Source organism: Cladophialophora immunda (genome assembly GCF_000835495.1).
Source record: "Cladophialophora immunda strain CBS 83496 unplaced genomic scaffold supercont1.8, whole genome shotgun sequence".
In the NCBI taxonomy this organism is placed as follows: Eukaryota; Fungi; Ascomycota; class Eurotiomycetes; order Chaetothyriales; family Herpotrichiellaceae; genus Cladophialophora; species Cladophialophora immunda.
The window spans coordinates 688,457-708,771 of NW_015622548.1; the positions used below are offsets into that span (position 1 = coordinate 688,457).

Sequence of the window (20,315 nt, forward strand, 5' to 3'; positions counted from 1 at the left end):
ATTTGATTTCCCTCTATAGCCAGCATCAACATGTCCAATCCGCAGAATCAGGCAGGCCAAGACTTCCACATCCGTCCCACATGCAAGCTGCCTCAGCGGTGCCGCAACGGCCTGAAGAACGCCCAAACCCCACACTAGGGTTTCTTGACGCCGCTGGAACATCTAATCGCAAGCAGACAAATCCTGGCACCCTGTCCGAGTCATGGTTATTAATTGGCAAGTACGCTAGTCAATTACGTGCATACAGTCAGGTGAAGAACAGGAGGGAATTTTGGGGGGGGGGGGAGCTGGCGCTTATGAGATAGAATGAGTTAAGCCGACGGTGATGTGCGCTTGCAAGGTGAGCCAACTCCCGGACTCGAAGCCCGACTAATCGTGATGGTACAAGGACCCTTTTCGGCAGGCTGATCCGTCTGACAAGGCGCGAACATTCACCAATTTAAGATGAGATCATGAGAAGTTTTCCGCGACAACTGCCCGACCGCTACGGGACCAAATAATGGAGACAAAGCCATGATTATGATTCATCTGTTGCCCCCAGCGCCCTCGGCAGTTACAATGGATGCGGTTTACCACGATTGACCCCCTTTCTCACTGTTGACTTGGTTATCTGGAAGAGGTTGGGGCCTTCAAGCCATTGAGTGATATTATTTGGCAAGATCTCGAACAAAGCGAGCGAATCGATTCGGCAGGTGAAGAAAGGACCCTGTTCGAGAGGGGTGCGAGTGGGAGGAGCACGAGGAGCACGAGGAGCACGAGAAGCTCCCAGTGCAATTCCCGAAGCGAGTCCGAAAAGGCCAACCACGCAACGGACGAAACCCACGCCGGGCGCTCGCCTCCCACGAAGCTTGCAGCCCGCGTACAGCCTCCCACACCTGTGACACCCTCCAAGTAATCCCTCTGACTGAGAGTTTTCGCGCCCCTCTCTGCACCCGACCTTTCACGCACTACTTCCTCTCCCACGAGAACGCAATTTTCTCTCCCCACTATTGCTACCTCGTCCCTCCATTCTCCCACCACCTTTCTACAGAGTCGACGTCTGTTCTTGGGCTGTAGAAGGACGAGTAGAATATTCTGCGCGAAGGGCGACGGCTGCTTTACTGCACCCCGACGGTCGAAAGTCGACGAGATCGCCACCCGCAGATACCGTGTCATAGTGCGCCCTTTTGTCGACAACCCTGGGGCGCCAACTCCCACTCAATCCGTCGTCCCCTGCCGAATACCTCCAGATCCGTACACAGCGCTGAGGAGGAGCAAACAGGGCAAAGGGAAGAGCACTCAGGACCATGTCGGGGTATCGCGGCCGTACAGGGCCGAACTTTTCAGAGTACCTGAACAATCTCAATACTCTGGCATCGCCCTACGACCAGGAGCAGTTCCCGACGGAAGAGCTAGACATCAGCCAGGACCTGGCCATGTTCACAAACACCGACTTCACCCACTTTGACATTCCTCCGCTACCTGAAGATGGCTCTTTCAATTTCGACCTTGGCGACTCTAAAACCAACCCAAATAACGTAAAATACGAAGAACTCCTCTCTGGCTCTTCGCCCACACACAACTATCAACCCTCCAACATCGATACTTCCGCGGGCGACTCTTCACACTACTACGGCACATATAACACTCCCATTCAACCCGCACCGATCCCAGGCTTTAATAACCTTGACTCTCATACATCTCCTGGCACCTCAACGGCCACTGGACTCCAAGCAGCGCGGAGGAAAGGTGATGCCGTTGACGCAAATATATTGAATCCGGAGGAGAAGTCTCGCCTAGCTGCCGAGGAAGATAAGAGGCGGAGGAACACGGCCGCCAGTGCGCGATTTCGCGTCAAGAAGAAGCAGCGCGAGCAGGCGTTGGAGCGGACGGTGAAGGAAGTCCAGGAGAAGAACGCTAAACTGGAGGCCAAGGTGAATCAACTGGAGATGGAGAACAAATGGCTCAAAGATTTAATCACCGAGAAGAATGGGATGTCATCAAAGGAAGAGATGGCAGCGGCGTATCAACAGTACCGCAAAGAAAGCGAGGAGCGAGAGCTGAAGCTCCACGAACACACGACCGGGGTAGGCACCGATTGATTTGCAACCAAATAAAAGGAGAGGCTTACTTTTGGGATTTTTTGATTGATACACAAGATTCTATGTGGCTTTTACAGTGCCCATGATACCAGATAAACCAGAATATTATTCAGACAACGAGACATGTCTTGGAAGGGTTTTGTGTTGGATTTTGCCTAGCGTATCTGCTCGAAATTGACATGTAGTTTCGCTGCAAAGACTCTGTGCGCGATGGACGACGGTGATTGTGCTGCGTAGATGTATCAATCGGGCGGGTATCTCACTGGATGGCAGCAAGTGGAAGAACGGGGCGCTCTGATTGGTGCTGGATGACAAATTCACCCAGTGATGCCAACGCCGGCGTTAATAGCCGCGCTGGTGACATTTGATATCGCCGCTGCGGTTGCCTTATGCGGCGCCTCATCAACTGGGAAGCCCATGCCATTGCCTGGGCCTCACGCGTTGGCAATTTTCCATCATCCGACGAATTGCAACACTTGCCCAAGCCACCAACCAACACAGACTCAAGATCTGCTCCTTCATTCTGTCTGTGCAGTCATCTGCATCTCATCGCCGCTGCGACCAGTCGCCCTTTCATCATCTCCTCTCCCCGTCAAACAAACGAGGGGACAAGCAACAAACACTCCTCATCCCACCCTCGGGTCGTTTATCATACCGACACGTCGATCGAGCCTCAAACCCTGCTACCCCGCCACTTACTGGCGCACCACTCGTGCTGTTCCACGCTCGCTGAGCGCTCTTCCTCCTACAATCTTCCTCTCTCGCCATGTCGGTCACTATCGCCGAGCTTGACGCGACCGTCAAAGCTTTTCAAGAGGGTCATGGCGAAGTCCAAAAACAGGCCCAACAAAAGCTCAATGAGTTCAAGGCAAACCCCGATGCCTGGTTGATGGCGGACACAATATTGCAAGAGGCTACCTACGTGCCCACCAAATATCTGGCATTGCAGGTGCTGGATGATGTGATCAACACTCGATGGAAGGTTCTCCCGCGAGACCAATGTTTGGGCATCCGCAACTTCGTGGTCAATCAAATACTTCATACCTCCGAGACCGAGGATTCCCTCAAGGCCAACAAGCTCTTTCTCAACAAGCTGGATTTGACGCTGGTCACGATCCTCAAGCAAGAATGGCCGCAGCATTGGCCCACATTCATCAACGAGATCATCTCCTCTTGCCACACTGGTATCTCTGTGTGCGAGAACAACATGACCATTTTGCGACTGCTGTCTGAAGAGGTCTTCGACTTCTCCCAGGACCAGATGACCTCCACAAAGGCAAAGAACCTGAAAACCACCATGTGCGCCGAATTCTCGTCCATCTTTCAACTGTGCAATGAAGTCTTGACGACAGCCGACTCCGTAAGCCTGGTCAAGGCAACTCTCGAGACATTGCTTCGATTTCTGAATTGGATCCCCCTCGGCTTCATCTTCGAAACAAAGCTCATCGACACCCTCGTCACCAGGTTCCTCGAGCTCGATCAATTTCGCAACATCACCCTCAAGTGCTTGACGGAAATTGGTGGCTTGCAGCTGGGACAGCAATATCAGTATGATGACAAGCTCGTCCAAATGTTCACCGAAACCTTGACGGTCGTTGCAAGAAGTATCTCGCTCGATACTGATTTTCGAGAGGCCTATGCCAAAGCTAAGTCTTCAGATCAAGAATATATCCTCAACCTCGCAATCTTTCTCACCAACTACTTTTCCGCACATCTTCAGACAATCGAAAGATTACCGAACTCCGACTACCTCCTACACGGCCATTTCTATCTCATCAAGATCAGTCTGATCGATGACAGGGAAATCTTCAAGATCTGTCTGGAATACTGGAACAAGTTGGTCCAAGAGTTGTATGAAGAAATGCAACAGCTCCCAATCACCGAACTCAACCCTCTGGTCAACATGGGTGTCAGTGGGCTCGCTAACGGCGGTGCGCCTCATCCCAGCACTTTGGCCAACTATCCCCTCCGCAAACACAAGTACTCTCAAGTATTGTCGAGCCTGAGGCAGGTCATGGTGGAGAAGATGGTTCGGCCGGAAGAAGTCCTTATTGTGGAAAATGACGAGGGAGAAATTGTGCGAGAGTTTGTCAAGGAGAGCGACACGATTCAACTCTACAAGACCACCCGTGAATGTCTGGTATACCTGACGCACTTGGATGTTGTCGACACCGAGCAAATCATGTCCGACAAGCTTCAGCGACAAGTCGATGGGTCCGAGTGGTCGTGGAACAACTGCAATACTCTCTGCTGGGCCATCGGTTCGATATCAGGGGCCATGTCCGAAGAGACGGAGAAGCGTTTCTTGGTAACGGTCATCAAGGACTTGCTTGGTTTGACTGAGATGAAGCGTGGCAAAGACAATAAAGCCGTGGTGGCCAGCAATATCATGTATATTGTGGGCCAGTACCCACGTTTCTTGAAAGCGCACTGGAAGTTCTTGAAGACGGTGGTGAACAAACTCTTCGAGTTTATGCACGAAACCCACGAAGGAGTTCAAGACATGGCTTGCGACACGTTCATCAAGATTGCCAACAAATGCAAGCGCCATTTCGTAGCTCTCCAGCCGGGCGAAACGGAACCTTTCATTGATGAGATTGTGCGTAATATGCGCAGGATCACCTGTGATTTGACTCCACAACAAGTGCACACTTTCTACGAAGCTTGTGGCTACATGATTTCTGCCCAAGGCCAGAAGAGCGTTCAAGACCGACTGATCAGCGACCTTATGTCTTATCCAAACCAAGCCTGGGACAGCGTTATTCAGCAAGCGAATGCCAATCCGGCAATCCTCCATGATCCCGAGATCATCAAAGTGGTGGGAAATATTATGAAGACCAATGTCGCAGCGTGCTCGTCGATCGGCAGTTACTTCTACTCCCAGATTGGCCGCATCTACCATGACATGCTCAATATGTACCGGGCTTCGAGCCAATTGATTTCCGATGCTGTTGCTTCTGGAGGCAAGTCTCCCTGGACACCTGTTTATTGTTTGATTCTAACGTGGACCGTAGGCAATGTCCAGACTAAGACTCCAAAAGTCCGAGGCCTGCGGACCATCAAGAAAGAGATCTTGAAGCTCGTCGACATCTACGTACAAAAGGCGGACGACCTGCAAATGGTCAATGATAGCATGGTACCACCATTGCTCGATGCCATCTTGCTCGACTACCAGCGCAACGTTCCAGACGCCAGGGACGCCGAAGTCCTCAGCGTCACCACCACAATTATCCACAAGCTACATGTACGTTGGGCCCCAAAGAGATCTCGGCATTTGGTCAGAGACTCTATGCTTACTCCCAGACATCTTACTGACTCCCTGCAGAACCTCATGGATGACAAGATTGGCCCAATCATGGACAGCATCTTCGAATGTACACTGGAGATGATCAACAAGGATTTCCATGAATACCCCGAGTTCCGAGTCGAATTTTTCAAGCTCCTCCAAGCGATTAATCTGTTCTGCTTCCCAGCGTTGCTCAAACTTGACGGACGACAATTTAAATTTGTCATTGACTCTTGCATGTGGGCGAGCAAACACGACAACCGCGAGGTCGAGAATACAGGGTTGTCCATGTGTCTGGAGCTGATCAACAACATGGCAGAGACAGACCCCCAGACTGCTGGTATTTTCTTCCAACAATTCTACATCTCCATCCTGCAGGATGTGATTTTCGTCCTCACCGATTCGGACCACAAGGCCGGCTTCAAATCTCAATGCATGTTGCTGGCACGGATGTTCCAGCTCGTTGAGACCAATAAGATTTCGCAGCCGCTGTACCAACCAGACCAGGCCGCGCCCGGGACGTCCAACAAGCAGTTTGTCAGCGAGTTCACTTCCAATCTGCTGCAGCGCGCTTTTCCCAATCTCAAGGAGATCCAAGTCCAGCACTTTGTCAATGGACTTTTCACCCTCAATGAAGACGCCACGAAATTCAAGACTCATGTGCGCGACTTTTTGATCTCGCTCAAAGAATTTGCTGGCGACAATGCGGAACTGTATGCGGAAGAACGCGAGCAAGAAAAGAAGATTTTGGCGGATGCAGAGAGAGAGCGAGCCCTCAAGGTCGGTGGTTTGATCAAGCCAGCCGATCTGGATCAGGACGATGAGCTGTGACTAGAGGAAGAGTTACGTACGGAATTTGCGATACGCACAGCAGAACCGCCAGCCGCTGCCGAACCCTCGGTCGAACACTATGCGATGGAGAAGTCGACCCCAGACGAGGATTTCGAGAGCGGATGGGTCTTCTACAAATGTTGAGGCGCTTGTCTAGAAGACACGGCCGCAATGGAGAAGAGGAGCTGGTCGGGACAGGCAGAGATGGACGAGAAAATGCATATCTTGTTTTGCTTGAATTATGTTATGATACCAAAAAGCATGGTCCTCCGGTCGATCGGTTAGAGTATTGCTTGCGAGACTTCTCTTGGGCACTCTCTACTTGGCCTGGACACCAACCAGCGATTGGAGAGGGGGACCAACACCACCGCATCCGCCGAGTCGAGTGCTGCTGGAGGCCAAGGATGAAGGGCAGAGACGGTCCGTTCAAGAGCATGAGCTGCTAGAAGCTTAGATGAGAGCTGAGAAGAGCCCAGCCCACCCGAATACGAACATTGGAGATTTGAAATGATGCCGGACGGGCCTTTGTAGCAACAGAATAGAGCAGTAGAGAGGAGGATGATCTCTTCATAATCTCTTCACACCATAGCGAGCATGGCAGTCTGCACTCGGGTCCAGGCTCATCTAAAGCTCCTCCAGGATCATGTGAGGGGGAGCACGGATGCTCATTCTGGAACACGTGAAGTGATCTCTGCAGGAGGGCGGATGAGGTTGGACGCCGGTTGCTGGGTTCGAGACCATGTGGTCAGGCGTACTCGGTATTATGGGGAGTGATGATAGGAGCTGTCGTGCAGCTGAGCTGCATCTGGCTGCATCCTCGTACCGCGCGGGCGGTCAGCAGCAGTGCGTGAGAAAGGGACGCAACGAGGCGAGGCGAGCGCGGCGGCAGCAGGAGATGGAGACGACGATGAATGGATGGGAGAAAAGCGGGGACGAAAACAGAGACGTCACTTGATGTTTGGAGCTCGCAAAGGGTCTCGTGTGCTCATTTAAATTATTATTTTCATCAATAATCCGCCGCCTCCATCCCGCAGTCCACGGTCCACGGTCTGCAGTCCCCAATCCGCACGCTGCACATCACCCCAAACATTCATCCTGTACTATTAAAACAAAACACCTCACGTCGCCGAGGTGCTGGCCCTTGTGTGCGGGGCGTCCATATCTCATTGCCTATATTTACATTCCCTCGTTGTGTCAGAGCCTCGTTGCCACTCTTCCTTCTGCCAGAGGCTTCTGTTTGCGTCTGCGCCACTTCACACCCGAGACACCTTTTAGCCCACTTACCAAGTACATTGCTAAACAGCTCGTTGGTCTTTGGACTCCGACATCTAAAGTTCCTCGTCACGGGCCTAGACACCGAAATCCACTTCAATAGAGACAAAGAACAGACGGACATTGTATCCCGGAAGCCTTCTTGCCTTTGCCCTTGGTCGACCATGTCCTCATCTGCCGCCCCGTCGATTCCACCACCAGCCATGAGCCCGTCCCACAATCCATCCAGGCCGACTGGTGCTAGACATCTAGCACCGGCCTTACACGCTGCTTCGCCTTCGCGCCGCGCCACTTCGGGCTCAGCGACCCAAACCGTCACCCCCGTCGATTCAGCCTCATCCCGATCAGCTTCGCCAGAACCACTCATCCTCCGTCTCCGTGGTGCCCATGATGCCGCGGCCGGGTCCAGCACAAACACCACCCGAGGCCGCCGAAGACAGATCACGTGGGCAGAAGACGTGGTGGACAACGAGGGGCTGGGCAGAAAATCAAGCAAAGTGTGCTGCATATACCACAAACCGCGGGAGTTTGGCGAGAGCTCCAGTGAAGATGATAGCTCGAGTGATTCCTCGAGCGATAGTGACAGCGATGCAGGCGGCAGCGACAGTCCCGATGACGGCGGCGCGAGGATGAGCGGCAACCGGAGAGGGAGGAAACATGACCACCGGCACGGCCGTCCTAATGACCACGACCATGATGACGGGTGCGACCATGGGAAGGGCAAGGGGAGAAGGAAGCCCAGTCCCAATGCTTATGAGAAAATGCCCAGGTACCACACAAAGCATGATGCAGGGAAGAGATGAATGACGGTTATGACGTCTCTCTAGTCGTTGGGGGCCATTTGTCTGTACAAGCGGGCAACTGCATGCTTGCCCCTACATGGTGTTGGTGTCATGGCCTAGGGATTGAGCGACGGCGCTCTTAACGGAGTTGTTCAATGATGAAATTCGAGTTGTTCCACAGCAATCATTTGTCTTACGTTGAGGGAAGGCATAGCAATGAAACTCTCACACCTTGCAGACTGCGATACCTCTCTCTTTAGGAGGGCTTTCCTTTTCTCGACTGACCCATTGATTGCTGATTGGTTTTCGTTCAGCGATCTTCGCCATGTCCCTCAACACCTGCCTAGGTAAGTATGTTCCTGCTGATCAGTGCAGATCTCATTTTCTACTCTGGACAGGGCTGTCACCGTGGGGGCAGTTATCATCCTAAATGGGCATTGTCCGGCCAGATTCATCATGCCGGATACTGTGAGAAGGCAATTTGGAATGGGGCATGGATGAAAAGAGGAGAAAGTGATTCCAGTGCGCAGCAGGATGGGACACAGTTCATTTGTGCCCTGGTCCTTGTGAGGCAGACAGGACCCAGTGGCGGCATCCAGGCGATCGTGCACTGCGTGTGTTCCTGGCTCACAGCAACAATCATCTCAACTTGTAGCGTAGACCTTGTTGCGATCGACGTCCTCGTAAGCCGGACGCCCATAATTCTATTACAGGGCGATGGATGATTTAACGTGCATTAAGGCGCAGCGAGGTCTGCGGACATTAGGGTCAATGGTTCTTTAGGCTATTTCGACTCGCATAATACTAAGATGGCCACCCAACCGGTACGGAGAAACTTGGTACAAATCAATCCATCAACCAGCCCCTTCCAAAACTTCGCAGTTGACAGTAACATATGAGTCCCCTCGGTGTTCCCGAGGAGATGAAAGAATACGAGAAACAATCAAAGCGAAAGGACAGAAGGGTGAGTGTGGCTCGTGGTGGCAGCCTCGGGGCAACATCCCCTTTGAGAGATGCCCATTTTTCTTCTCCCTCTTTAGCCGAATTTCTTCGACCTTTCTGGCCACCCACTAATACTACTGCAACTCCCCCCCCCCTTGCGGTCTCGGTCTCCATTGACCGGGGTAACAATCTGTGGACCACGTACCCGACAGGACGGGTGCTGTCTTCCCTCCCCTGACAGCTACAGTAGGGCAATGCAATGGCCTCTGGGGAAAGATCGTCGGGATCAACGACAACGTCACTTTGGTCCAAATCCCCACCGTCAGATTTTGGGTGCCAAAACCAAATCCCACCCACGACTTCAAGTCATCATGAGGTGGACACTGACGCCCTTGCAGATACCCCATGCAGAACCCCCCGGACTGTACGAGGTACTCGGTACGGGCACCCGTTCCTCGTTCAGCCATCCCTATTTCAGACACGAGCGAAGGAGAGGTCAGGGGGGCGAGAAAGAGCTTGAACGCTCCTCGATGCTTGGCTGCCCATACCGAACTCGAGCTGTTACCCTCTTCTCCTCTCACCCGACTCGTCCGCTTGGCTACAGTCAACCTCCTGCGCTGATAAGCTTCAGTGTGACTGGTAACAAATGACTCGAAACAGCACCATACCTCAGGCCCTGCGCCCGGCTTCATGTTCGCCGTGGAAAAGTGTCAAACAAGCCCCCCAAATGGTTACTGCGCCTGCCCTCTCGTGTCGGAGAGTCGCGTACCTTGGGTCTTTGACAGATCTCGAAGGTGTCTGGTTCATGACGGCCCTGGATACGGGTCATTAGACAAGTTCATGGTTATCCTTGACATGGCTATCGACAACCGAGCGTTTCAATAACCGGTCTCCCAGCTGGACTAGTCAGGCCGTGCCAAACTGTCTCCTCTCAGGCGTCATTGTGGCTTTTGAGATATCCTTCATCGCCATCCACCACCTCCAGATGGAGGAGCCTAATATGACGCCACGTAAACCAGTGCAATCAGCGCGAATCCAGTCAGCCAGCCAGCGAGACCGTAACTCAAACTCATCCTTCCAGAGATTGCTGCTATAGCACGGTATTTCACTCCCACAATTCGGCCAGCCATCCTCTACGACTAGTCGAATATGACAAAACGAGATGGCGCAGTTTCTTCTTAGTCTTGGTTCTGCGCAATACGAGTACCTTGCTCCCACATCCTGGTATCTATCACGCGACTCGAATGTTGTGTGTTCGGCTGCCCGGTTGGATGAGGCTTCGTCCCTGGCAGTTTGTCCCTGCAGTAGCTTCCTTTCCGCCGACCGTTCACGAACTTTCCCTCAATCTGGGGAAAAGGGTGACCCCGCCGAGCTTCGTGTCTAGGCACAACCGTCTCGAGTCTCGCCCTCTCCCAAGACTTGCCGAGCAGCCGTCTTCTCGAAAGCGTTTTTCGAACACGAGAAACCCAATTTACTTCTGATACAGACATTTTCAGTGCGGTGCGGACCGTGCGAATCAGGCCGGGTGCCTCGACTGGCGGGGTTGAAACGAAGGGTTTCCTCTTCATCTCCCACGGCCGTTCTCGGCTTCCTCGGAGTCTACTCGTTAGGTCTGCTAGCATATGGCTGGAGTATGGCCCATCTCACTATTGTCAATAGATACCCCAGCCCGCCTCTTCCGGGCGAGGACAACAACGCAGCGTCGATCAGACAATACGATTGGGGTAATTGTCCGACTCTCATATTCCCACTGGACCATCCCACATTATCTTCTCCAGGGTTATGAGCACGGCTTGTTGAGGCGAACTGGGATTTCTGCGGTGCATCGGGGTTTGGAATTCCTGTTGATACATCCACCCCCTGCTCCCACCAATGCCACCACCACTAGAAAGACGCCCAGATCCCCGGCTCGTACCATTGCGCCTTGTCTGCAACGTTGATCAATTACCTTTGACGATCGCAGGACTAGCACCATGGTGGCAGCTCTTTCTGCTCCTTCTGCTCCACCGGTGGAGTTTGCTGCTAGATCCACCGCTGTACATACGGAAGGTGCATCCCCGATGTGTTCTAGCCGTTTCAACGTCGACCACCGTCTCATGCCCCAGATCGACCCCGGCATAGTCGTCTGTCTTCTCTCACATGTCAACGAATCGAACGACTGGCCGCGGGAGAGAGGGCCTTTTGCTTCTCGAAAATTTCTGACCCCAGTGTTTGGTGGGGACGGGTGAAGCTGCAACCCCCCTTGGCCACTCTCGTGGCAAAGAGTGAACGAGGGCGCAAGTGTTCACTGGAATGCAGACGTTACTTTGACGTTGCCATATACAAGTCTGGCAAACACAAAAGCAGGCCGCTTCCCCCGCAAACCCCCAAACTCCTAAGCATCGTCGCTCTTGGGCTTGTTCGGCATGCTTGTCTGGTTGCAGCCATCATACCGCTGTCAACATGGCGATCACAGCCTCACAAGACCATGCCTTGGTGACGACTGAGAGAGTGACCTCGGTGTTTTCTGTTCTTGGCGCCGCATTCATCATTGCAACCTTTCTTTCAGACAGCAAGTTTCGGAAACCCATCAACCGGCTGGTGTTCTATGCAGCATGGGGGAATCTGTTTGCCAACGTGGCGACTCTGATCGCGAGATCCGGCATCAAGTTGGGGTTAACATCCCCATTGTGTCAGTTCCAGGGCTTTTTGATTCACTGGTGAGGATAGTTGCTGGATCATTTTGGCGCTCTTACTCATTGTAGGATAGGTTCCTGCCTGCTGATGCCCTGTGGACCTTTGCCATGGCGTGCAATGTCTACCTCTCCTTCTTTCGACAGTACGATGCATCGCAACTTCGAAGCCTCGAGTGGAGGTACCTGGGAGCGTGCTATGGCGTTCCTTTCATTCCAGCGTTTGTGTTTCTGTTTGTCAGTTCCGGCGACAAGGGCAAAGTGTATGGAGACGCGGTGGTATGTGTGCCCTTCCCACGGCGGTGGTTGTACCTGCTGACTTCTTCTGGTAGCTCTGGTGCTGGGTCTCGACGGAATGGAACGCGCTCCGAATTGCCACCTTTTACGGCCCGGTTTGGCTGATCATTCTCGTGACCATGTTTATATACGTCAAGGTAGGCGTGGTGGTCTTTCGATGGCGCAAGCAACTCCTGTCCTTGAATCAGAGTGAGGGCATGGTCGGTATTCCGTCCAATGGCTATGCGATGAATCAACTGCCGACCTCTCCTGTGTCTCCAAAAACCTACGAAGTCACCATCAGCAGTCAAGTTCCCCATTCACCCGAACCGAAGCAGCAGCGACATCTGAGCTCGCCGCGGAGTACCTACCATGAGGATGCGTCGCCTACCAATGCAAACCACGCACGGTTTCCTTCCATCCAGGAAACGGCTTTTCCCCAAACGAATACCAATGTGGTTGTAGAGAGACCACCGATCAGGACACTGGACGCGAACAAGGCAACTATGAGTTACTGCAAGACGGCCATGTTGTTCTTCCTTGCTCTCCTCTGCACATGGTATGTCGTGTTTGTTCCAGGAGCGGCATACCACATGAGCTGACCATGAACTTTAGGGTTCCCTCTACCATCAACCGCGTGTACACATTGGTCCGGCCAGATGACTCTGTCTTCGGGCTCGACTTTGCCTCGGGGTTGGTTCTTCCTCTGCAGGGATTTTGGAACACCATCATCTACGTTGTTACCAGCTTGCCTGCGTGCCAAACACTCTGGGAGGAGACCAGAGCCAATCTCTTCGGCCCCCGAGCCGGTCGTCCCGATAGAACAACACCCGCACTCGCACTGTCCAAACACAATCACCGAGTACTTGGCTCCCACGACACGAGAGCAGATATTATGATGAGCATGGGCGGGAAGAAGCGAGTTGTTAGCTACAGAAATCAGGACGATGTTGATATGGGACAAGAGATGATGGGTTCCAGTCCGACATTTGCACACGCCAGATGAGAAACGAAGGAGGCCACAGTTGTATGTAATATCTTGTACGCTAGTAAGGAGAATGACCTAAAGGACTCGAGGGATTTGGAGTCTAATGAATGACAATATCCTGGGAGAAGCGGTACTTTTGCGCAAGCCTTGTAAGGGGCCTCAACCCATCTTCAGGAACCAAAGCAGATGCATGGCTGCAGGATCATGTGGTCGGACGATGTGTTGGCAGCATCACTGGCTGAGATGTTACGGGCTGTACGAGTCTGTCTTGAAGCGACCTGACTGCCTGTTTGATTGGTCTATTCATGTGTGCTAATGCACGGGCATTTTGTAGCTTCGTCGCTCCGCCACTCACAAGCACCAGGCACAGCCTCATCCTGAAGAACAACAGCGACAAGCCTCACCACATTCAAGCCCGATGCCGTCAAGCTACACACATCTCTATTGAATCAAAGCCGCCCTATCGCCACAATGAAGATGGGCTAGCCGCTGTCATAAGAACTGTCTTGCTAAATCTTGATCTCCAGCTTCTTCCATCAACGAAATCCTTCCCCCCTTCACGTAAACGGTGTCCAGCAGTCCCGTTGATCCTTCTGCCCTCTCATTCATACTAATCCAGATCGCCGCTCTTCTCAGTTCTCCTTCGCGACTCATGCTGGCTCTTAGAGTTCCCACGCCCCACCGAACCATGCCGTATTCCTCGGCCGACTCGCTCGCCGCCGTCTCGGCGGACTGCAGCTTGGGCAGGTCGGCGACGCTGCCTCTCCTTGCCTCTGCCACTCCATCTGTCGTGCATAATCCCCGGGCAACTGTGCCGCGGACGCCGCAGGAGTGGAATGAGCACCGCGGCGTGATCACGCATTTGTACCGCGATCGCGAGCTGCCCCTCAAGGAGGTCCAGCGCATTATGGAGACCGAGTATAATTTCAAGGCTACGTGAGTGTCCTCCTGGCGCGGGCAAGCTTGGCATATAGATCTGTGTCTATATATGTGTCCCATCTCTTCAGTTGGAGGGCTTCAAAGCTGACACAATCACCCTTCCCCTCCCAGCAAGCGCATGTACAACACCAGACTCAACCAGTGGAACATCCGCAAGAACTACCGCGCCGAGGAGAAGGAATTGCTGGCCTCCCGCATCGCCCAGGCGCACCTCCAGAGCCGACCCGTCTCCGAGGTCACCTTCAAGGGCCGGCCGGTCAAGCTGCACCGCGTGCTTCGACACATTCGAGACCCGAAGCGTGGCAAGGCTGTCCGACAGAACCAGAGGCTGCCGCCGACTCGTACCACCGACGACGAGGGCACTTCCGATTCCTCCTCTGCGTCAAATCCTGTGCGGGACGACGACATGGTTCGCGTGTGTTCGAGAGCCCCAGAGCCGTCGTGTGCGACGCCCGTGGAGTCGGGGAACACGACTTCCAGCTTACTTACGCCCTCGTCGTCGGGATTGGACGACGATATGGAGACGTTTGAGATCATCCAGCGTGACGAGTTGCATGTCGAACCACCACCCCCGAGCCCGCCGATATTCCCGCCCAAAGACAATCTCAACATGGAACTCCTCCTGCATCAAACACGGTCGTATTACCTTGATGTCATGGGCAGCTCCGTCACAGATTCATTCAACAGCGGCAGCCATGTGGTGGACAACACGACGGTCTTTTGGTCCAACGTCAAGTCCGGCATCTACTTCCTCAAGAAGCAATTCCCGAACTTGGCATGGCCTCTCCTGAACGAAGCATGTGTGCTGGCGGGAGACGTCTTCGCCCAGACACCGGTCTTGTTCCTGAATAGTGTCTTCACGGTGCTCTCGCCCATCAACATGAGAGTCTACCCGCAGGTGCGGAGCACGCTGCTGCGGTACCTGTCGAGCATGGCGGCGATCAAGCTGAAATCCCGGCAGCACCCCCTGGCTGTCATCTGCCGCGAGATCGCACGGGACGGCGCGCTGGGCGAGGCGTCGGAGGCGGCGTCGAACCTGACGCTGGCGCTGTGCACGCAGACGCTGGGCCGCGACCACGGCGCCACGTTCGCCGTGCACCGCTCGCTGATCAGCCTGCTGCGGCGGGCCAAGCGGCTCGACGCGGCCAAACGCCAGGGCGAGACCCTCGTCAACGTCACGGAGCAGGCGCTGACCTCCTCGTTGTCGTCGTCTTCGTCACGCTCCAGCGTCGACATCTACCACCGCCGCCCCGCGGGCGTGGTCATGACGGACCTGTGCACGGCCCTCACGGAGCTGGTGCACGTGCACATGGACCTGGGCCAGCACGCCGTCGCACGCGGCCTGTGCTCCTCCGTCATACAGAACTACCAGACCATCCAGGGCGTGCACTTCCCGGACACGCGCGCCGCGTACGCCATGGAGGACATGGCCGAGCTGGGCCTGTGCCTCGGCGACCGCGCCGACGCCGTCTACTGGCTCAGGCAGGCGCTGGACGCGTCGTGCATGCTCCGCGGCGAGGCGGATGCGGCCACGCAGCATGTCAGGGATAAATTGAGGGGGCTTACCGATGATGACGGTGGGCTGGCAGATCTGGAGAGCTTGGATGTTTAGGGTAAAGTTGGACTGTTCCCCTTGTGCAGATCGATCTTACTTGCAATTATGCGGCAAGGATGAAAGGGTATGTATCGAGTAGCCATGGGAGGAGTGTGTCTGCCTGCGACCGATTTGCGGAGCGAGTGCCAAGGCGCTAACCCCCAACAGCGCGGATAGCTCCTCTTTAGCAATCTCCACATGCAAGTCTGCGGCCAATAGCGGTGTAAATGTACTAAGTGGCTGTGTTGCGCACTCACACCTGTGTGTTTGATGATCCCGAGCTATATGAAGCAACATCCTTTCTCCTAAATGACCTCTCGAACTCGCAATGTCTGCTTCTTTAAACTGCGCCCGCCGAACGGATATCGTATATAAAACGCTTGGGGCATGGCGCCGCGACTCCGTTGCCAGTCTTTTCGAGTCTGAGAGACCGCCTGGCCTCTCTCGCCGTCACGATTTATTTGGACTCTTAGCAAGCCCTTTCCGGACGAGGGAATAGATCCTTCTTATTTTGAGGGACGACAATGCCGAGGGAGATTCGACAGCCGGATGGCGGCCCTGGTGAACAGTTTTCCGATCCACCCCTCGCTGGAGGTTTGCCAGTACTAGCAAGCCTACTAGGGGATTCCTGGGGGCCTGGAACATATCCTACATATCCTACATATCCTACATATCCTGTTCCCTCAAATTCTGGCTCCGGCTCGTCTTCCAAGCATCCCGCCGGGGCGACCTCTGGGCCCGTTAAGGCCTCGTCACCGGCCAGTGTTCTCCCGCCCGAGTTTGGACAAAGAACACCGCCCACAGGCTTCCATCTCTCCAGCTTTGATATAATCCCACACCCAATTGACCCACTATCGGTACCGACATGGCAGCATCATCACTATTCTCCTCCCTCCCATTATGCTCTCCCCGACCCCTCCTCATCTCTTGACGCTCAAGCACAGTACCCCTGTCCCAGATGCCACAGATCCTTCTCCAGGCCGAGTTCTCTGAAAATCCACATGTACTCGCACACGGGCGAGAAACCTTACAAATGCAATCATGAAGGGTGTGGACAATATTTCAGCGTGAGGAGTAATCTGAAACGGCATGAAAAGAGCTGCCATGAAGCCCCGGATGCGATATCGTTGCGACCGATTGACCCCGAGTCCAAAGGGCAGAGTCCGCCCGAGGAAGGAGACGGGGACCAGCCACGGCAAAATGGCGTCGCGGACAAAGGGGACAGAGAGTCAACCCGAGCCGGGCCTCATCGCGAATCCTCCCCCGACGGCGCCCAGCACGCCGCCGCGGAGCCGGACGACGACGACCCTCATACGTGGTTCTCCTTCCTCGAGAGAGCCGACAGCCTCGACCACATGTCCTTTGGAGAAGACTCGTCTGGCATGCTCATCCCCGGCTTGGCCGACGACTCGACCCTAGCAGGAAAGGAGCAAAGCGGAGAAGAAAATGCCACTCAACATCAATCATTGCAAGGTTCCCATTTCACCACGGGCTGCACGAGCACACCAGCCACGGGTGGACTCAAGCACACGCCAGACCCAGGAGGTCCAACAGCCAACTCTGACCCGAGTGCGCTGACTATGGGCCGAGGTGACTTCCAACACGATTCGGAGGATTTCTTCGAAGGACAACTCGATGAATACTCCAGGTCGGCGGCGCTTGTTGACTTCTTCCCACCGTCCGACTCGGGCGATGGATACGTCCCTTTTACGAGTGACAGTCCAGCCTCGTCCCGGATCGTCTCGTCGGGAGAGGAATCCTTTGTGCTCAATTCGGACTCGCCGCCGGCCTTTGCGCCGTCTTTCGGAGAAAACATCGAAAACATCGATGGTCTGGTGCTGGAAGTGGGAGTGGAACTGGTGAGAGAGTTTGTGACACACCAGGGCGGGCTTAGGCAAGGCACTCCACAAAGCTCCCAAGATTCTTCCTCCGGCTCGAAGACGAATGGTGGAAGCGATGCCACCGCCGGCTCTCCGCCCCGCGACGGTCTCCTCCACGAAAGCGAAGGCGAGGACGAAGACGGCATGAGACGACCCAAGAGACCGCGGATCGAGAAAGCAGACCCGGCCACCGCGGCCGAGGTCCTTCTGGCTTGTCCATACACCAAGCATGATCCGGACAGATTCTCGGAGAGGAATCAGAACCTCAGCGAGAAGGCGTACCGTCGATGCGGAAGCGTGTGCCTCACGAGCATCCCTCGCCTCAAACAGCACTTATATCGGGTCCATCGCCGACCCGACCACTACTGCCCGTCATGCTACATGGCCTTTGAGACGGCCGATATGTTCGACGCACACTCCCGCGCGCGGCCGTCGTGCACATTGCGAGACTGCCCGTTTGAGGAGAAGATGACGTCCGACCAATATCGAGCGGTGAAACGCCGGAAAACGGGCGCGACCCCGGCCACTGCGTGGTTCGGCATCTTCGAGATCCTGTTCCCCGGGGCGGAGCGCCCGGACGATCCATACGTGACCTGTGCACGGTCCGATGAGATGGTCCAGACCATCCAGGGTTACACGGCCTTCCTGGGCAACCGGCTTCCCCTGCGACTCTCGGAGAGATTGGGCGGGCCGCTGTTCGGGGGCGACCCCATGACGTTCCAGTGGCTCATCAACATGGCGCTCGAGGAGACTCTGCCAACGCTCCTGCGGGAATTGCACGGCGAGTATCAGACGCTGAGGCCGTTGGAAGCAGGCGATCCTGATCCCACTTGACACGAACTTGCTCTGAAGATTCTTGAGGTACCATAGGACCTTTCTCAGATTTATCGTCCTGGTGCTGTAAAAGGGCCAGATGTCTGGACTGGGACCAGACGACCATTGTCTACAGCCTCGCCAGCCTTGTCAGCCTTGCGTTGGGGTAATACGTCCCGTATCCATGGCGGGCAAACTCCGCGCAGAGTAACAGGAGGCTTTTCTCCAACTCCCTAGCTGCTCCAAACCTCCGACTCCGGCTCTCCCTATGAGCACTGAGTTCTCATAGAAAGCAAATGAATCCCGGCACATGCTCAAGGAACGAGGACTCGGCCTCGGAATACGTGAGACGGTGGAGCTGAATAAGCCGACTTTCCTACCGCGCAGCACACTGGAGACCTTTTTTTACATTTCTCCCCTGAACAGAAATTTGCAAGGTCTACATTAGGAAAGGGGGGCAAGGTCAATTTCGACTTCGGTTTCGAGTCCCGGTTCCGTTGGCTTTTCCGAGGGGACGGCGAGGGTGAGCACTACCACAACGAACCACCACCAGCATTTCAATTGCTTGCTTTGCTCTGTGGTATGGGATATCTACTTCCTTCGTCACCCTCCCGCTCTATCATTCGTGTCTGGCTAAATCCCAGTCTTTTCGTCTCAAAGGCCCGGTTTCCCTATCTAACCACTCAGGCTCTCTAGTTGCCACGGCAAGGCTCTACAAACAAATATCAACCAGGGGTAAGGGGAAAAGAAACAGAATGGCAGCACCGTCATCATTCCAACCAACGGCGTCGTTCCTCGAGCTCGTCTCGACCTCGTCGCTCAACTACCGCGAGTGCGCCCTGCTGGGGATCATGGCGGCCATCTCGCACGACGCGCCCGTCGCCGGCCCCGAAATCGCGCTGGAAGAGTACATCGCGACGGCGCTGCACTACGGGGCGACCGAGTCCGAGATCCAGAACGTCGTCTTCCAGTCCAGCGCCAGCGTCGGGGCGGCCAGGGCCGTGGCGGTGCGGGCCCGTGTCGAGGGCGCGCTCAAGTCGCTCCGTGGCAGGCTGCATCATCTGGAGGAGGGGGTTCTGGTCGGTGGAGGGGCAGCAGAGCAAGGCGGAAGCCACAAGACGGTGGTGCGCGACTCGGATCCGCAGAACACGGGTGTCGTGCCCATCGTGCTCATCCACGCCTTGGGCCTGGATCGGAGGATGTGGGATGCTGTCTTTGCCAGCCTTGCCGCGAGCCGGGCGGGCGACAACCGTCAGTTGCGTGTCATCTCCTACGATATGCGCGGGCACGGATACGCGGCCAACGCCCCCTCCGCGCAGTCTCTCACGCAGCTCGCGGCCGACCTGCACAGTATCCTCGAGAGACTGCACATCCCCCGGGCGGACGTCTACGGGCAGTCCTACGGCGGGGCCGTGGCGCAGTACTTTGCGCTCAACTACCCGCAGAGCACGCGGTCGATAGGCCTGATCACCACAGCGGGCGAGGCGCAGCCATCGTGGATCACGCGGGCCACGCTCGCCGAAGAGGCCGGAGCCGTGACGCCCCTCCTCCCGCAGACGCTGACGCGGTGGTTCACCCCCGAGGCCATCGCGCGCAACGAGTGGGGGGTGCGCTACGCGCGCTCGTGCGTCGAGAGGATCTCGGTCGCGGACTGGGGTGACGCCTGGCGCTGCATGAGCGGGCTGGACACCCTGGACAGCCTGCGCGCCGGCGGCGTCCGGTGTCCCGTCCTCCTGGTCTGCGGCGTGCAGGATCTGAGCACGGGGCCTAAGTGGATGACCAGGCTCAAGGAGGCGTGTGAGAAGGGGGCCGGTGATGGAGGTCTGGTCGTGTACAGGGAGGTCGACCCCGGGGTGCATATGATGGCGCTGGAGCAGGGCGAGGCGTTGACGAGGGAGATATTGGACTTTCGCCAGAGGGTCGATGGTCAGGAGTCGTAGCTGCGGTCTGCCACTTGTG

The 20,315-nt window shown here is 55.2% G+C and overlaps 7 protein-coding genes across 7 annotated transcripts; all 7 read left to right on the forward strand.

Moving 5' to 3' along the window:
• Positions 1-487: 487 nt before the first annotated feature.
• PV07_12300 (uncharacterized protein) lies at positions 488-2,236 on the forward strand. The gene has a single exon (XM_016399817.1). It carries the CDS (start codon positions 1,287-1,289, stop codon positions 2,079-2,081), a length of 795 nt encoding a protein of 264 aa, XP_016242629.1. The 5' UTR covers positions 488-1,286; the 3' UTR covers positions 2,082-2,236.
• A 232-nt stretch (positions 2,237-2,468) lies between these two features.
• Positions 2,469-6,813, forward strand: PV07_12301 (uncharacterized protein). The gene is made up of 3 exons (XM_016399818.1): positions 2,469-5,044; positions 5,096-5,325; positions 5,407-6,813. The coding sequence occupies exons 1-3, from the start codon at positions 2,848-2,850 to the stop codon at positions 6,196-6,198; spliced, it is 3,219 nt and encodes a 1,072-aa protein (XP_016242630.1). The 5' UTR covers positions 2,469-2,847; the 3' UTR covers positions 6,199-6,813.
• A 414-nt stretch (positions 6,814-7,227) lies between these two features.
• PV07_12302 (uncharacterized protein) lies at positions 7,228-8,901 on the forward strand. Its single transcript, XM_016399819.1, has one exon. The coding sequence runs from the start codon at positions 7,635-7,637 to the stop codon at positions 8,271-8,273; it is 639 nt and encodes a 212-aa protein (XP_016242631.1). The 5' UTR covers positions 7,228-7,634; the 3' UTR covers positions 8,274-8,901.
• A 2,586-nt stretch (positions 8,902-11,487) lies between these two features.
• PV07_12303 (uncharacterized protein) lies at positions 11,488-13,318 on the forward strand. Its single transcript, XM_016399820.1, has 4 exons — positions 11,488-11,893; positions 11,944-12,145; positions 12,199-12,701; positions 12,758-13,318. The coding sequence occupies exons 1-4, from the start codon at positions 11,637-11,639 to the stop codon at positions 13,146-13,148; spliced, it is 1,353 nt and encodes a 450-aa protein (XP_016242632.1). The 5' UTR covers positions 11,488-11,636; the 3' UTR covers positions 13,149-13,318.
• Positions 13,319-13,552: 234 nt separating this feature from the next.
• Positions 13,553-15,914, forward strand: PV07_12304 (uncharacterized protein). The gene is made up of 2 exons (XM_016399821.1): positions 13,553-14,066; positions 14,181-15,914. The coding sequence occupies exons 1-2, from the start codon at positions 13,783-13,785 to the stop codon at positions 15,679-15,681; spliced, it is 1,785 nt and encodes a 594-aa protein (XP_016242633.1). The 5' UTR covers positions 13,553-13,782; the 3' UTR covers positions 15,682-15,914.
• Positions 15,915-15,993: 79 nt separating this feature from the next.
• Positions 15,994-18,807, forward strand: PV07_12305 (uncharacterized protein). The gene has a single exon (XM_016399822.1). The coding sequence runs from the start codon at positions 16,188-16,190 to the stop codon at positions 18,375-18,377; it is 2,190 nt and encodes a 729-aa protein (XP_016242634.1). The 5' UTR covers positions 15,994-16,187; the 3' UTR covers positions 18,378-18,807.
• A 304-nt stretch (positions 18,808-19,111) lies between these two features.
• Positions 19,112-20,296, forward strand: PV07_12306 (uncharacterized protein; the record flags this gene model as incomplete). Its single annotated transcript, XM_016399823.1, has 1 exon — positions 19,112-20,296. The coding sequence occupies one exon, from the start codon at positions 19,112-19,114 to the stop codon at positions 20,294-20,296; it is 1,185 nt and encodes a 394-aa protein (XP_016242635.1).
• Positions 20,297-20,315: the final 19 nt, after the last annotated feature.

Bases quoted from the DNA above. Each gene is read 5' to 3' on its own strand.
- PV07_12300 (XM_016399817.1), top strand. From the start codon at position 1,287: ATGTCGGGGTATCGCGGCCGTACAGGGCCGAACTTTTCAGAGTACCTG.
- PV07_12301 (XM_016399818.1), top strand. From the start codon at position 2,848: ATGTCGGTCACTATCGCCGAGCTTGACGCGACCGTCAAAGCTTTTCAA. The intron at 5,045-5,095 runs GCAAGTCTCCCT...CGTGGACCGTAG, and splicing joins CGATGCTGTTGCTTCTGGAG to GCAATGTCCAGACTAAGACT. The intron at 5,326-5,406 runs GTACGTTGGGCC...GACTCCCTGCAG, and splicing joins CAATTATCCACAAGCTACAT to AACCTCATGGATGACAAGAT.
- PV07_12302 (XM_016399819.1), top strand. From the start codon at position 7,635: ATGTCCTCATCTGCCGCCCCGTCGATTCCACCACCAGCCATGAGCCCG.
- PV07_12303 (XM_016399820.1), top strand. From the start codon at position 11,637: ATGGCGATCACAGCCTCACAAGACCATGCCTTGGTGACGACTGAGAGA. The intron at 11,894-11,943 runs GTGAGGATAGTT...ATTGTAGGATAG, and splicing joins CAGGGCTTTTTGATTCACTG to GTTCCTGCCTGCTGATGCCC. The intron at 12,702-12,757 runs GTATGTCGTGTT...CATGAACTTTAG, and splicing joins CTTGCTCTCCTCTGCACATG to GGTTCCCTCTACCATCAACC.
- PV07_12304 (XM_016399821.1), top strand. From the start codon at position 13,783: ATGCTGGCTCTTAGAGTTCCCACGCCCCACCGAACCATGCCGTATTCC. The intron at 14,067-14,180 runs GTGAGTGTCCTC...TTCCCCTCCCAG, and splicing joins GAGTATAATTTCAAGGCTAC to CAAGCGCATGTACAACACCA.
- PV07_12305 (XM_016399822.1), top strand. From the start codon at position 16,188: ATGCCGAGGGAGATTCGACAGCCGGATGGCGGCCCTGGTGAACAGTTT.